Source organism: Gadus chalcogrammus, chromosome 6, assembly GCF_026213295.1.
Source record: "Gadus chalcogrammus isolate NIFS_2021 chromosome 6, NIFS_Gcha_1.0, whole genome shotgun sequence".
Lineage (NCBI taxonomy): Eukaryota > Metazoa > Chordata > Actinopteri > Gadiformes > Gadidae > Gadus > Gadus chalcogrammus.
The window spans coordinates 10,008,098-10,025,597 of record NC_079417.1 but is presented as its reverse complement, the minus strand read 5'-3'; the positions used below and the strand labels follow the sequence as shown (position 1 = coordinate 10,025,597).

General features: G+C 50.0%; 1 protein-coding gene across 7 annotated transcripts in view; it reads left to right on the top strand.

The window, feature by feature from the left end:
• Window positions 1-17,500, top strand: part of mef2cb (myocyte enhancer factor 2cb) — a 70,883-nt gene that overhangs the window by 14,695 nt on the left and 38,688 nt on the right. For all 7 annotated transcript variants that reach the window (XM_056591821.1, XM_056591825.1, XM_056591823.1 and 4 more), the window contains exon 2: window positions 13,622-13,912. In XM_056591821.1, the coding sequence (XP_056447796.1) occupies window positions 13,859-13,912 (54 nt within the window). In that variant the 5' untranslated portion in view covers window positions 13,622-13,858. The remainder of the gene's footprint in view (window positions 1-13,621; window positions 13,913-17,500) is intronic.

Below are 17,500 nucleotides of genomic sequence, written 5' to 3'. Positions count from 1 at the left end.
CATTCTGTCTCTCTTTCACACACACACACACACACACACACACACACACACACACACACACACACACACACACACACACACACACACACACACACACACACACACACACACACACACACACACACACACTTACACCCACCCACACACACACACACATGCAGGCACACACTGCAAGACGCTCACACTCACACACAAACTTCAATGGCAGGCATGTGCTAACAGTCAAGCAAACACGCATAAACAACCACACACGCCATGTTAAAATCCAAGCACGAGAAGCTGGAATTTGAAAGCAAACAAACAAGGCACAATGTAAGCAAGTTGTTTGGGACTTAAGTACATCGCAAAAAAACAAATGCAATCGAGAGAGACACACCTCAGGTTTTTTTTCCTCATGAGATGGATAGGGAAAAGTATTCCTCCAAACAAGTCAAATTATGAGACCCAAAATAAAAACATAGTCACAACAGAGTTGAAGCAGAAACAAAACAGAGGAAAGAACACGGACCATTTATTTTACAACTGCAAACGACATTGAACACAATGGTGTGCGCTTTCTAAAAATAGGGTCAAACCGGGGTGTGATACAGTGGCCCTAAGAATAGTCACACACACACGCAGACACATACACACACACACACACACACAGACACACACACAGACACAGACGCAGAACACGGGCCCTTTGCCAAGGCGCCTAGCGTCGCAACAGTAATACAATATTTGTTTGAATAATTGCATTTTCCTCTCTCCGTCTCAGCCTCCTCCCTCTCCCCCCTCCTCCTCCCCCCTCCTCCTCCCCCCCCCGCCCCTCCCACCTCATCTCGCTCCCCATCGCTCACTTACTGGTGAGGGCTAAGTCACTGTAAGCTGTATCAGATCTGGGCCTGAGGTCGCTTTGAAAGCCCCTCCCTTTTCGCCGTCTTGATTCCGTGCAGCTGTGCCGACTCTTTAATCATACGCTATCTTTTTTCACTCCCCCTCCCCGGGTCCTCCCCCTCCTCCCCTAACATATGTTAATTGGCTGCTTTCTGTGACAAATTACGAGCGCCGGCTTTGATGAGGTGGGCTCGTGACGGTTGCGGGGAGGAGTGGTGTACAGTGGGGTTGCCAGACCCTCGCCCAGTCCCCCCCCCCCCCCCCCTCCCCCGCGCCCGCTCCTCTCTAACCACTCCAAACAGGAGCGCGGCACCCGGCCCCATGACTAATGAGAGGCTTGGGCCCGGGCTCTGGCCTCGGTTTGGGGGGGGGGGGGGGGGGGGGGGGACCACTCCCCTAAACAGAGGCTGATCTGTAGGTACTGCATGCCCCGGCCGCCACGCGCCCAGACGTCCTCGGCACAGGCTCTCAGCCGCACTCTTGTGTGCAAATGTGCCGTGTGTGCACATGCAGGCCAATCTATTACACAGGATTTTCAAAAAAATAACAATAATAGCAATAATATAATAATAAAATATATAAATACGTGTTTTTTTAAAAGGGGGTTGCGCTGTGTATTGTATAGCCCCACCCGACGTGGACCGCCAAACACTCGAACACTTTGGGTCGCAGCTGGAACCGGCCGCGAAACAATCGGCAAAAAAAAGGAAACTTTTTTTGGTGAGAAAAAAAGCAAAGCAAGTTTATTGTTTTATAGTGTGTGCGTGCGTGTGTGTGTGCGTGCGTGCGTGCGTGCGTGCGTGCGTGCGTGCGTGCGTGCGTGCGTGCGTGCGTGCGTGCGTGCGTGCGTGCGTGCGTGCGTGCGTGCGTGCGTGCGTGCGTGCGTGCGTGTGTGCGTGCGTGTGTGTATGCATGCTTGCTACAGAGAGGCAGTGGCTGGAAACACTACACCCTCCTAGCCTCCACCAACACTAACAGCAGAACAATCTCCGTTTAATGACGCGCAGCCTCAGCCGGCCCGCGCCTCTCGCCCACAATCAGCACAATCAGCCTGTGGTCCACTCCCGATAAATGAATACACGAAGCTGACGTCATCTGAGCAGGACGGCCTATTGCTTTTCCTGGAGCTGGGCAAGAGACAGTCAGAGAGAGAGAGGGAGAGTAAAAGAGAGTTTCTTGGGTGCCTGAGTTAAGACTCGATCCCTCGATGCTGCTGGATCTCGATATCTGTATCCCTCATCTAGCCCAAGTCTACGCCGATTCGATCTATGCCCGCTGTACACTCTAGCAACTCGTCATCTCTCTCTATCTCCGCTCTCGGTTCTCTCTCTAGTTTCTCTCTCATGTCTTTTTCGTTTCTCTAATTTCTCTCTCTCTCTCTTGCTCTCATTTAGTCTCTCGTTCTTTACCACTGTCATTGTAACTCTTTCTCATTCTCTCCCTCTGCCTCTCTCTTTCCTTCTCTCCTCTCTCTCTCTTTCCCTCCCTCCCTCCCGCCCTCCCTCCCGCCCTCCCTCCTTCTCTCTCTCTTTCCCTCCCTCCCTCCCACCCTCTCTCTCTCTCTCTCTCTCTCTCTCTGGTCTCTCTCTCGTCTCCTTCCCACTCTACGATCTAGGTTACTCGGTTTCCTAGTGGAGCACAGGGACCGAAGGGAAACAAAAAAAAAAGAAAAGAAAAAAAGGTTGATTCCATGAAGGACATCTTCTTATTGGAAGTGCGCAACCTTCCTACTTCTCGCTACAAATGAGCCACCCGCTTTCGGGCCGCACAGATGCAAGATGTCGCGGTACTCTGCAAGGCACTGTCCGTCAAAGCAGAATCTGAGGAGTTTCCTTTTGTGTGTGTGTGTGTGTGTGTGTGTGTGTGTGTGTGTGTGTGTTTGTGTGTGTGTGTGTGTGTGTGTGTGTGTGTGTGTGTGTGTGTGTGTGTGTGTGTGTGTGTGTGTGTGTGTGTGTGTGTGTGTGTGTGTGTGTATGTGTGTGTGTGTGTGTGTGTGTGTGTGTGTGTGAGAGACTGCTGCTATTTATTTTGTATGGAAAGCCAGAGAGGACTTTTCAAAGCAAAACTGTAGCACAAAATCGATCTGGTCTGTTTAACTGATCCCATTAGGCATCTTAATGATGTGCTAACAAGAGTTTAATAATCCTCCACAGTTTGCCTCTTACATTGATAGGAACACAATTCCCAACACACAGACTCACACATACACACACACACATACACGCACACACTCACGCACACACACACTTCCAGCTATTTCAGTTTTAGTTAGCATGTTCAAATACCCAGGCATGTGTAATCGCAGCTTTCAAAATATTAGGTTTAACCATTAGCAACTCTATCATATTTACATATGCTAGCGGAACATCGGGACAGTTTTTTTTACAGAGAAGTTATTCAAGTGGATGTTATCTGTCAGCGTGGGTCCCGAGCTCACTTTCGTTCGTCACAGTGTTTCAGTGTGCCGCACATATGCAAAAACAGGTAACAGCGCATAGGCAAGCACATCCACGTGTGAAGCCACGCATGCATGCGCAGTTAACCACCGCATATCGCTCACACGTAAAGTAAAGGTGCAGGAAAGAAAGTAGTTGTTAGAAAAAAAAAGAAGGCAAAAAAAAGCTGCCACTGGCATCATTGCATGAGGGCTAGCCATGTTAACATTAGCCCACAGGCCTTAATTGAGGCCAGGAGGGAGCATTTAATAATTGCTGTCAGAAGATCAAATTTAATTCTCCTCTCTTCACAGCCACCACTGCTGTAGGGTAGAGTGAAACAAATTGTCATCAGAGATTTCTAAACGAACAAAGCTTTTAATTAGGGTGATTAGAATGCTGCAGCAAAGAGAAAGAGAGAGAGGGAGAAAGAGAGAGAAAGGTGGAAGTACTGGAGATGTGAGGGGAGAGGATTGGGGGGGGGGTGATGATGAAATCATCAGTGGAGATACCAACTCACCATGTTGTGAGGACGAAGGAGGGGGAGAGAGGGTGAGAGTCGCGACGGGCGTCATTCTTTGCACCCGGGGGAGTTGTGTTGTGTTTGAACGGTCAATCGCCTATTATATCTATAGCCCCCCTCTCCTTCACCTCACTCTTAAACAATCACACACTCTCTGCACACACATTCTCCGGTGCCCCTCAGTCCCCGCCCCAGTCACCGAGTCACCCACCTCCCCCCCACCCGACTCCACCCGACCGGAGAACATTGGTAATATCCTGAGCCGATTTCCTGTCGCACTCGGCGGGGAGTGTAATTGGGGGAATATGTCACTGCTTTGTGGAGCCTCAGTGACATGACTCCAGGCGGCTGCTATTGTGGGCGGGCTGAGCGCTTCTCATGCTGTTGGGGATTCATTTTTTAACCTTTATTTTTTTCGTAGTCCCCTTTCTTTTTGTCTGCATTGTGTTCAATACAAAAGGAAGGAATTAAAGCCGTGTTTGATATGGCTCACGACGGATAGGCTACGGTCGTTCAGCGCTTCAACGCAGAAGACAGACAGTTTATTTTGGATGATTAGTGCAATCATAATGCCGATGTTGGTGGGTAGGTTTTTGTGTGTGACGTGTGTGTCTGTGTGTGTGTGTGGGTGACTGAGCCAGCCGTATGCAGGTCGGTGCGTTTGCCCGTCCCGGTTTGTTAAAGCGCGAGCATCTGTGTGTGGTCGTCGTGCACCTGAGTCACCACCAGAGTCGTTGTGGACAGGGCGGTAGACTGTGAAGTGTGGCGGTGGTGAACACGCACGCACACCCTCACACACGCACATAAGTTCACACACACACACACACACACACACACACACACACACACACACACACACTGGGAAACATGACCTCTGGCAACAAACTCTACGCACGGGGACTGTAGCAATGAGTGAGGAATGGGCTTGAACTGCAGTGATCGGAGATGGGGGGGTGGGGGGGGGGGGGGGGGGGTGGGGGAGTTGAGAGAGTTGAGAGAGGAGGAACAAAAGAGGTGAAGGAGAGGATCTGTAGACCCTATTACCCCAGTGAAGATGAGGCGATTAGGACTTAAAGAGGCGCTTGCATCATCCCCCCCCCCGAACGTTTTTTTTACTGACGATTTCGTTTTATTTTCTGTTTTTACACGATACTTCATCATTGGTTCCGTTCCAGTGTCTTCCTAACCGATGATGTTGGTTTAGTTTGCATCGTTCTCTGCATGTGACCATGTTCAGCTCCTGCGACCTTTAGAGACACCCTTGTTCTGCTTCGTTTCCGCGCGGCTCAACCCAAACTTCTGCTTTTTTCTTTTATTTTCGTCCCATGTTTTCCACGTTTTGTTACCAAGCGATATCTTTAGCCAATTCGGTCACTGCGGTCGCACACACACACACACCACTTCCTAATGGTCGAAAACCCCCATTCGTAGCCACCTGCGCTACCATGGCAACTTATGAGATCCGACACTTATGTGCGTGCACGTTGATGAACGCGGCAGCACTAACAGTACTTACGTCAACGAGACGACGGAATGGAGCATCGGGGAGGGCGCTGTGATTAAATGTTATGGTGTACCATTGTCTGGTCCGCTCGCACGCGTGGTCTTTCCTCCGCCTGCCCCCGGCCCCGACAGCTGCGGCGTTGCAGACCTTGGCCTGCTTTCAAAGGCCAAGTTGACGCATTGTGTCAAGTCTCTTCGTCCTTGGGGGGGGTGGAGTCAGCGATGGGCCATGGAAAGATGGTTTTCACCTGTCTCTGTGTCAGGGGCTGACGGATGTTACCTGTCTTCAACGTGGCTCCCGCTAAACCCCGCCCCCCTCCCCGAGCATCCAGGCGTCTGTTTTCCCTCCGCTGAGTGAGAGGTGCAGCTGTCCAAACGACCGGCTCTTTACACACGGAGGGTTGACGTACCCTCGCCCTCGCCCGGTGTTTTCTGGGGGAGGCGCGTCGGTTCATCTACTGGGACAACAGCAGAGGTCATCTCGTTTTGTGAAGGAAAAAATATGAGAATTTCATTTTTTTTTTCAATGTTTTACAAAATCGTGTATGCGCCTCGAACCGCACTACCTAGACGTATTTCCGATTGTATAGCAGTTATTTTTTCTTTCCACTACACTGTTAGTTTGTTCGTTGTGTATATGTGTGTGTGTGTGTGTGTGTAGAGGTGGTATGAAGTCGCAGCAGTCAGTTGCAGAACAGTTGAAGGACTCTCCGTGGGAGTGTTCGTTGGGGTGGAGGATGGCCAGCTGAGGAGCTGAAAGGAGAAATGAAAGTGTTCCTCCCACGGTTCGTCTTACAGTCGCACCGCCGATACCACAGGGCCCGTTGTGCTCTGGCGCACTGAAACACCCCTGTGTCGTCATACCGCCAGGGTGTTTCAACACGCGCTTGTTTCGGGGTATTGCTCTGCCTTGCCTTGGCCCTGTTGTTGTCGTTTGATTTCGGACAGATTCCTTTTGTTATTTCCGTTCATACTTTTTGTTTTCAGAATCAAACCAAGTGGACTTTTTCCATTTGATAATAGTAAAAAAATACAATTAAATAGTACGCACAGTTTTGGAGCCAGTTCTACAGTAGCCAACGCCAGGGAACACATGTCTTCACCTCCTTCTCTCTATTGTTAAGAATAAGAAAAAAGTAGGTGGGGAGTCTTGGGTGCACCTTTTGGATGAAGTCGAAGGAAAGATTTAGGGAAGGAAACACCTCTTCGTTTGTCTGTTGCTGCTGATGTCACATCCTGTCCTGTGTGTGTGTGTGTGTGTGTGTTTTTCCCTTTGCGTGTATGCGTGGGTGGCTGGGTGGGTGTCTGTGCATGTGTGTACCGCTGAGTTCCTGTCTCTCCTTCCTCCCAGTTCCTGAGGCAGCGCTTCTAGGCACGAGGATACAAGACAAGGCAGAACGGTGCGTCGTCTTCTGATGAGACTGACAACCGCTTGGATTCTAGTCAAGACACGTTGTAATCGACAGCAGCTAATTGGTTTCCAGTTACAATGTCACCTTAATTGCTAAGAATCAAGCTTCCTTGTGATAATAATTAAGGAAATTTGTGCGCGGTGTGTTGGGGGATTTACGACTCACCGTTTTGCACTTAATAATGACTACCTTCAAGTGGCAGACTTTAAAGTAATGATTATTTTTTTGAAAGAGTAAATAAAACAGAGGTCAAGTATAGACAAACAGCTTAGTCTCCTGATCGTCGTCGATAGACCGGTGTGCTGCTCTTTTGCTACATAGCTATTGGAAACAGAATACATGGGAAAGCATCTCCTGTGTCTTAATAACGATCCAACTATGCCATGAGCTAATGGAGCGAGACAGGTGGATGTTCTCCTAAACACACACATGCCTGCTCGCCCCCGCACACACACACACACACACACACGCACACAAAACACACAGACATGCACACACACACACACAAATCTGCCTCTTTTTTCTGGAAGCGAAAGCGCATTGGGAAAAGGGGGGAGAGGGTGGGAACGACAAAAGGAAATGAACACATTATTTGATTTTTTTTTCCTTCACTGCTATCACTCTAATCCCCCAGATGTACGTGTTGCTAATCTCTTTAGCTGCTCACATGTTAAATTAGCCGCTAATATCTGTAGCGGTTCAGTGCCTCACACAGGGCCCACCTACGCATGGACCGCCGCCCGGGTTTAGGTCACTGTCCTCCCACCGGCACGTGGAGGAGGGGAAGGCAGACATTGGGTTTGGGTGGTGGTGGTGGAGGAGGAGGAGGTGGTGGAGCGGGTGGCGGTGGTGCTGGGGGGGGCTGATAGCCATTCGTCACCGCTGCTATCTCACACTGACAGACGAGGGGGAGTGTGTGGTGGTGGTGAGGGGAGGGGGGGAGGTTGGGGGGTGGTGCTGTGACGCTCCACATAGTGGAGTCACCGTCTGTAATGACATTAGAGACACAATGAGACCTGAAAAACTGTTCTCTTCCTCTTCCTCTTCCGCCTGGCCATAGACTCCCTTCCCTTGCCTACGTCTCCTCCTCCTCCTCCTCCTCCTCCTCCTTGCTTCCTCCCTTCTCTTCACACACACACAAACACATGCACGCACAGATGTGAGTGCACGAACGCGCACACGCAGAGCCACACAGACACCGTTCGGCACAGAGTGAGTATTCACGTCTCAAATTGTAATTCCAAGGAACTGCATTAATACAAATTTTCTCCCCCTTTCACACGGAAACGATAGTTTATTTGAAAGGGAAGCTGTGTTTATTTGATGTACGATAAACATCCTTAAAAGGTTTATTCCCTACAGAGTAATATGTTTTCATAAATCCTCACATCCCAAACTAGTTTCCTGGAAAAATACATGTTCTTGCAATTCGAGAAAATATTTAAGTATCAAATGTGTTGCAGATGTGCAATCAGCTTAGCAGTACCAGTAGTAAGTAAAAAACTGTACAGTAAAAAAAAAACATCCCCTCCTGCGATGATGAATGGCCTTCCCCAATACATTATAGGCGGCAAAGTTTGGCAAAAAATATAGGTGTCAGCAGAAGTGCTGAGACACAGACCAGGACAAAAAGTAGTTCGTTTTGGTGGTTCCTCACAATTCCCAACAGACGAGTGGAAAGACCTTTTTACTCCCGTATCTAACGACTGGGACATGTAAATGTGAACAACATACGTTTCCTATGAATATTGCAATACTGCATCCTTGCAATATTGAGCTCTGGTGCTTTTGCACAACACAGAAGAGGTTGAACCCAGACGGTGTTCCCCTTTTTTTTCTCCTCTTCCTGTCGCTTAGATTCTGAGAGATGAGTTTCGATCTATTCCCTTGTGCTTGATGACAAAGCACACATTTACAAGCATCCCTTAATACAGACTGTAAGAACTGTGGACAAAGAGCCACATGCTCGCTTTTAGTCGCTAAACACTTGGGACACAGGTGACCTACAATCAACCCTTGTATACTGAGTCCACTAAGCCCTGCGACTCAGACGAGAGAGCGAGAGCAAGAGCGAGAGAGAGAGAGGGAGAGAGAGAGAGAGAGAGAGAGAGAGAGAGAGAGAGAGAGAGAGAGAGAGAGAGAGAGAGAGAGAGAGAGAGAGAGAGAGAGCGAGAGAGAGCGAGAGAGAGAGAGAGAGAGAGAGAGAGAGAGAGAGAGAGAGAGCACTCGTTAGATCTATGTGCTGAATCGCGGTACCTCTGCATCGCCTCTCTCCTCCCCCTCCGGCTCCCTCTTGCTCTGTCCGTCTGCTTAACAGATGGGAGGGTTGTGGGTACAGCTCCCCCCCCCCCCTCCCCCGGACAGGCCTGGTGCCTCCTCTCCCTCCTCTCCTCTCATTCCCTTCCGCTGCGGTCTCTCTCCATTCCTCATTTCCTCAGTGCAGAGGATTGATCCATCTATCTATCTATCTATCTATGTATCAATCGATCAACCGATCGATCGCTATCGCTATCAATATCTCTCTATCTATCTATTGCTATATCTATATATCGATATATCATTATATCGTTCTATCCAACTTTCTCTATATCTTAGTATCCCTGTGTCTCTATCTACCTGTGTCTTTTTTTGCCTGTATCTGTTCATTCGCCTGTCTTTCTTTCTGTCTGTCCGTCTGTCTGTCTGCCCGTCTGTCATGAGGTTAAAAAAGGATCGGCAAGAAGCTTGGCTTCATCTGTTTCCACACTCTCCTCCTCACCCTCTCTCCTCCTCTCCCTCTCCCCTCCTCCCCCTCTCTCCTCCAAACCCTCTCCCCTCCTGACCCTCTCCCCTCCTCACCCTCTCCTCCTCACCCTTCCTTCCTCACCCTCTCCCCTCCTCACCCTCTCCCATCCTCACCCTCTCACCTCCTCAATCTCTCTCCTCCTCACCCCCCTCTCCTCCTCAGCCTCTCCCCTCATCACCCTCTCTTTCATTCAGCTGCCATGTCTGGTGTGAAAGAACTGCAGGAGATGAGTTATAATTTTTCTTCCTCGTTTCACTGTTCTTTGTCTCGCTTTGGGGCAAAAAAAAATAGAAAAAAGCAGCTCCCTTCTCCCTAAAGCGTTACTTTGGGCTCTTTGTAAATTGGCATGATGAATCAGAGCTTGTTAGCTCTCTCTCCTCGACCAGCCACCGTAACCCACCCTCCCTCTCTCTCTCCCGCGCACTCACGCTCTGTACACACCTCTCCCCCCGTCTCCCCCTCCCCCTTTCCCTCCCTGACCTCCCCCCTCTGTCCTCATGCGCCCGGTCTAAAGGCAGGTGTCTCACTCTCCTGCACAGCGTTCCTGCCGTGGGGGGAAAAGCAACGCTGGGTTATGTCATTTAAACCCGTGTAGCGTAGAGTAGTGAGGCCTGGCTCTGTGTTACCTCAACCCCACCCGCCCCCCACCCACCGCGCCCCCCACCCACCAGACCTACCCACCACACCTACCCCTTTGCGTCACAATGCTAAATTGGATTGAGTGGTTCAACGGTAATCTGCTAAATTTGTGTGAAGGGAGCGGGAGGGGGGGGGAGAGATAGAGAGAGAGAGAGGAGAAGAGAGTCTGGTTCGGTAGGACCCTAGCACCATAGCGCCGTCGGGTGCCAGTTTCCTGGCACTCAAACGCCATGGGGGCGGGTGCAAGGAAGAAGGGAGAAGGGGGTGGGGGGGTGGTGGAATGTAGGAGAGGTGGGGGGAGCAGGCTGGGGGGGTTGAAGCCGTGATGTTGAGATCCGTGGTTGTGTGTTGTGTTGTGTGTAGGAGGAGGTGGATGAGGCATCAAGTCAGAGAGAAAAAAAAAAAGGAAAGAAGAAGGTGTGTGTGTGTGTCTGTCTGTGTGAAGGCCTTTAAAGCAAGTGAAGGGGTGGTGGTGCGTGGAGTGGTGGTGGTGGTGGTGGTGGTGGTGGTGGGGGTGTGGGTGGAGATGCACTACACCTTAGGATGCACTGGCTGATGCTGGGAGCCAAAGCAGGGATTATTTGTTGAGCACCGGGGCTTAGTCTTAGTGCTGGTGTTGCGTAAGGCCCAAGGTGTTGTGTGCCCCAGCGGGCACTGACATTGAGAGGCTCAGTATGGGGCTGGAGGAGGAGCGATCGAGGGAGGGAGGGAGGGAGGGAGGGAGGGAGGGAGGGAGGGAGGGAGGGAGGGAGGGAGGGAGCAGGGCACGGCAGGGAAGGTGGGAGTGGAGGCCAGGAGGCAGGCAAGGATCACAGGAGTTGACGCCTCCTTGTTTCTGGAGCGCTGCCCAGGCCAGCTCGAGTGTAGTGGAGGAGGAGGAGGAGGAGGAGGAGATTGGGAGACTGTGGCGGTTGTCAGTGTGAGAGGAGGAGGAGGAGGTAGGCAGGCTTGTTGTTGTTCTCGTGGTGATTGATTGGTTTTGGGTCACGTCACTGTCTTAGTGGTGTGTCTTATGATCGTAATGGTCTTGTCGGACAGCCTTCTCTCTGTGTCTGTTGTTTTTATGTTCTGACTGCTGCGTGTAAAGGGAAACAATGTTCTGGAAGGGCTCTTGAAGGTGTAAATCATTTAGATTTGCCACCATTTTAGATTTTATTTTTTATTTATTTCTGGGAGTAAAGAGCCATATTGTGATTAGTAGTACAATATAATTGTATCATTTGTCACACCATTTTTTTAAATCAGTAATTGATTAATTAAATAATTTAACTCCCTATGATTTTACGGCATGTTATTAGAAGTCATCTTCTCAAACCGCTTGATATATTATATGAGCATGAGTTATATTTTTGGTATTTTGCAGGATGCAAAAAAAATTATCAAATCTAGCGAGTTGTTTTCTCAAGCTCACAGTGGGATCCTTTCATGTGTAGACAAACGTCAATAAAAATAGTCCTTATTTGTGCGCACAAGTAACTTCATGCCGTATTCACCCCAAAAAGGTGGAGCCCACTTTTGATCACTTTTGCCCACTTTCTTGTGCTTCAACATCCCTGTTGCTCAATAAATACATGGATTCAGGTTAGGGCAGGAGAATGACAAAAAAAAAGAGGGAAGCTTTGGGGGAGGGGAGTGCATTATTTTGTGTATGTGTACGTTGTTTTTGCATGCTTGTTTATGTATGAGAGAGCGAGAGAGAGAGAGAGAGAGAGAGAGAGAGAGAGAGAGAGAGAGAGAGAGAGAGAGAGAGAGAGAGAGAGAGAGATAGAGAGAGAGGGGGTGGGAGGGAGGGAAAGAGAGAGAAAAGGAGGGAGGGAGAGAGAGTGACATGTCTTTTAGTGAAGCAGTGTCGTCTTCGGCATCGACGTCTGATGTAGGCGCTGCCAGGTGACGGAAATCTGGTTCAGAGAGGGGAGAGAGAGAGGAAGAAGAAGAGAGGAGGAAAGGAGATAAAAAAAAGGAAACAGGGTAGATGGAGGGTTTTTTTTTATGTGACGGCACTGACAGCTCCCCTGCATTGCACTGAGCTTAAATAATGGGATGCTCATTTGCATAACGAGGGACGTTATCACCTCTACTGTCAAAAGAAAACACAACAACAGTTCTTCTGCTCCTCCCTGAGATAGATTGGGTTGGCCTACTTTAGCACTCAGGAGAGATGCGCCGGAGCTTCTGGCTCAGCCAGGCTCACACATGTGCACCGACACACTCTCACACACATACACATCCATACACACACATGCACACAATCATACACACAATCACACACAGACACACACACAAACACACTTACACACAATCACACACCCACAGACACACACACACACACACCTACACAATCACACACACTCTTGTCGGTACACACGCACAAGGAAAACTTTTTGGAGCACAGCTTTCTTCCTCACTCATGCAGTCCAGGTCCAGCTCAGCAGCATTTCTCTCTGTTCCACTCACCCCTCTCTCTCTCTCTCTCTCTCTCTCTCTCTCTCTCTCTCTCTCTCTCTCTCTCTCTCTCTCTCTCTCACACTTACACCCCCCCCACACACACACATACACACACACTCACTAACGGATACACACACACACACACACACACACACACACACACACACACACACACACACACACACACACACACACACACACACACACACACACACACACACACACACACACACACACACACACACACACACACACACATACAAACACTCAATCACTAGACACACACATTCACATTTGTGCACACACACCATTCCTGCAGCACATCCAAATAGTTCTGTACTGAGTTCATGTTGGAATGCCTGGTTTGATTTCTTACTTTGAGGAATCGCCGTGCGACTGATGATCTCTTTGTTTGCTTTTTGTTTGCCAGGGCATGGCGAGACACTGCTAGGTTTTACAGCTGTGTTCTACAATTCTACCACTCTCATTTGCCGACATATCAGATGAAGTAGATGTAGCCGTTCCTGGCAGCTCCACACTGTCTACACCGGGGCTTTGTGGAGTAGAAACAAGAATGTAGTTCTCCGTCGGGCGGTGATGTTACAGTGTTGGGTGATTAGAGCGTTTAAGATAGCGAACACTTCCAAAACAACTGTCAGATTCCCTGTGAACCAGGCAAAATCCTGACAGCGCTGTCTCCTCTCATAGTTGGCTTGCTGCTAAAAAACAAAAAGGAGCACATTTGCATGATATGACGCGATGGAAAAAAAATCCCAAGAAATGAAAAAAGCTGCCGTTCTCACTGCGTTGTTGACAGATCCTTTGTGTTTCCTCGCCCTCCCTTGTGACTTCAGTGATGCCTCCTGATTGTTATTTTTTTCCCCTCCCTTCTAAGTATTTTTGCCATATTTCATTTCACTTAATGCTCATTTCTCTCCCCCTCTCCCCCTCTCCTCCTCATCCCTCTCCCCCTCCCCCCTCTCTCATGTCTCCCGTACAGGTACAGACGCTGGAGTCTTTGAATTGAGTTGAAGTTGAGAAAAGAAGAGCAAAGACTGGTGGAAGGAGAGAAAAGCAGCTGGCGCGTGAGGAAGAGAAAAGAAAAGACGCGGACAGAAGAGAAAGAAAGGGGAGAGCGAGCCGAGAAGGAGAAAGAGAAAGAAACAGAGGCGCACCGCCGTTCCTTTATTTTCCGTTCGAGCCAGAGGAGCGAGAGCGCATCCGAGAGACGGGGACGATGGGGAGGAAAAAGATACAGATCACGCGGATTATGGATGAACGCAACAGACAGGTGCGTCCCGGGGGGGAGGGGAGAGGGACGATGGATGAGGATGGGGTGTCTGTGTGTGTGGAGGGTGGGGGGCGGCGGGGAAGGGGGGTGGGGGTGGAGGGTGGAGGGTGAAGGAGGCGTGGATGGATGGGGTGCAAAGGGAGGAGGAGGAGGAAGGAGGGAGAGGGAGGAGGGAGGAGGGAGGAGACACATCCCAATCGCTCCCCGCTCTGCCCGCTGCAGTTAGGGCCTTTTGGGAGCCTGAGTATTTGGCGGGAAGAACAGGGGTTCTTGGTGTGTGTGTGTGGGGGGGGGGGGGGGGGGGGTTCCTAATAATATTATAAAAATGGTTTGTATTATTTGTTATTAGTATTTATTACATTACTGTTGATTTCATCTGATAAGAGTATTTTATTGTTATGGAGGAAGAAGTAAAGTAAAAGTGTAGTTCTATTATTGCAGCATTACCACCACACTGCACATAGCGGTGTCTGCTAGCGACGGCATGCGACCACACGGCGGCACGCCGCCGGGGCACCCTTCACACAGCGGTCGTCTTACGCCATCTCACCCACTTTAGCTGACAGTCGGTGGAACGCTACCATCCGGACGGAAGAGGGGGGGGGAGAGGGAGCCGCTAGTACCACAGAAGGTTGAGGCTGGGCATTAAGCAATAAACAACCGCACACCAGTGTGCAATGGTCCAGAATGACACACTGCTGGACCAGCAAGTAGAATGATGTAGTGCAGTGAATCTCAACCAGAGGGGCACACGGCACGGTCCCCCCAAGAGGGACTCGTGTGGGTCCCAGGAGGGAGGGATTGGGGGGGGGGACGGGGGACGTGGGAAGATTTCAAAAATAGCATACATAAGTAGGACAACAATTAGGGGGACAATTGTTTCTGTGTGGAACATTTTTATATTCGTTAAAAAAAAACTGACGTGACTTTCATGAAGCTGATAGTAAAACTAGAGGCCGAAGAGAGTCTAATGTTGTTTTTCGCGTGCAGCCCACGTTTTAAGGGGGTACTTGAGGCAGCCAGCCGTTGTTTTTAGGGGTCCGGAGACTCTGATTATAGGAGGATCTCAGTGGCCCCTCCGAGGCTTAATGGTGTTTCATGTCCAGCAGCAGTAGCCCGTCTATCAACCATCATGGAGTGGGTCTGACGATTCATCAAAGGAAGATTAACAAATCAAATATAAATCTGTCCTGCGAGAGATGGTAGGTGGAAACCAGTAAAACAAGTGCTGTTAGTTGTGTCCGGGCATTGAGAGAGTCTATATGATAATTGACGGACAACAGGGCCCGGGCAGACACCATTGTCTGAGGCAGGAAATAGATAGAGACAGACGTCTCTCACTGCCCCCAAGGCCCACAATCAATCAGTTCCTGCGGCACAAGTGACCACTGACACTCTGGCAGCTTCCTGGCAGACCAATTGGATCCATACGCTGGAAAGCTGCCCCCTGGTTCCTATAGGTCAGATCCACATGTGCACACACACCCACACACATGTGCGCGAACAGGCACACACACACACGCAGGTAATCACGCACTTACACACACACACACACACACATGCATACACGCAGACACACGCGCAGGCAAAACAGACTCACGCACGCACACACACACACACACACACACACACACATACACACACACACACACACACACACACGCAGGCGCACAAACAAACACATGCATAGACATCCAGCCAAACACGCTCACACACCACACACACACAGACACAGACATACACAGATACAGACCCATACACACGCACGTACACGCACGTGTACGCGGGCATACACACACACAGACAGACACACATTGAAAAATGCGGTACATCGATACACTCCTTCTCCACATTAGGGTTTTACACCTACGTACTTACTAGTCTACGCAAGATAGGCAGTATTCCTGTGTGGCCATTTTAAGTACGTCAATGAGGTTCACGGAAGCAAATGGCCGACACCGCCTGGGAGGCGTTCTTCAAGCGCTCCCTGGACTGGCCTCCGACTAGACTGGCCCTTCAATCACAGTTACGTCAGCCAGGAAATTCCGCACAGGAATCGAGAATGAGGAAGGTTCAGTGTGATGAGACCGAGAGACGAGACAGCGGTCATCCTAGACAGAGCAGAGTTGAGATGGACAGAGAGAGAGAGAGAGAGAGAGAGAGAGAGAGAGAGAGAGAGAGAGAGAGAGGGGGGGGGGGGGGGGGAGGGAGCAACCAGGGGAGACTAACGCGACATCGACACCTCGCTCCATCCGCGCGACATAGTGAACTCACCTTCCGTGCGAGAGGTTACCACAGGAGTCACAGATGTCGTTGGCGAGAGGGGAGGAAAGTGAGAAGGGAGCTTGACGGACGGAGCGGAGCGAGCGACCGCGACCTGAGTCTGCACCTATCGCCTGTGAGCCGTCCTCGTACACCAGGGCTCCATTTAGAGGCTGACAGACGGGCGGACACATGCAGGGAGGGAGAGAGACAGACAGACCGACTGGAAGGCACATAGACAGACGGAAGCGGCAGGCAGACAAGAGAGACAGACAGGGACAGAAGGGAGGGCTGAGGACGGGGGAGGACATAGAGGCAGACGAGGAGGAGGAGGAGGTCACCGAGTTTGAGACGAGGAGCAGGGCTATCACTTTGCACCAGTGCCCACACTTCCTCCCCTGCCGTTATCTCAGACCCCCCCTCTCACACACGTCCCACCTTATATGCCGCCCGCCGCCTGCCCCAGGCACTCCGGCTCCTCTGGGTTGGGGGAGGGGGGTGAGAGAGGGGGAGGATGGGGAGGGGGGGGGGGGGGGGGGGGGGGGACAGGAAGGACACCTGAAGGGAATCAATGCCTGAGACATCCGGGCTTTAACTTCCAAGCTGAGAAAGACGGAGAGGAGACGGTGGGGGTGAGGGGTGAGGAGGGGTGTAAGAAAAGGAGAGGACAGAGGGGAAAAAGCTGGAGCAAGAGGAGAGGAAGGCAGAGGAGGGAGACAGAGAAAGGGAGAAAGAGATAGAGAGATAGGGTTTTTTTTTTTATCGCTTTTGTTTTGTTATGTTTTCTGAAATCCGGTATTCAACGCGAACCTGATCTTTGTGTTTTTGTGTTTTTGTTGGTGTTTTCCGTTGAATAATTGATGCCTCTGTTACTGATATGATATCACCGGTCACGAGTGGAGAAGTCCAATCACATGCTCCGCAGAGCACATGGTCTTTATTGTCATACAAGAGCTAAACAAATGACATAATATCCCCCGCAGAGCTAATCCTCACAAGACACAGGCACCCCCGCACCACAGCGAAACCTTCTTTCTTTTTTTCTTTTTCTTTTTGCAAATCGACATACTCTGGATTTGCCTATTCTCACTTCCTCTTGAGAATTCACCCGATGCCAAAGCCAAATAAACAGCACACGCGTCTGGGTGGCATTACCTTTGCCCTTGCATACTTCACATAGTTTCACACAACATTCCTCAAATTCATCACACTTGGCTCTTTGAAGCATTTTAAAGAAGCTCATTAATTTCTGAGATTTCTTTTACCCCGATTTTTTTTGTTTTTGTTTTCATAATTTCTAACTGATCACATATTTTATTCATATCA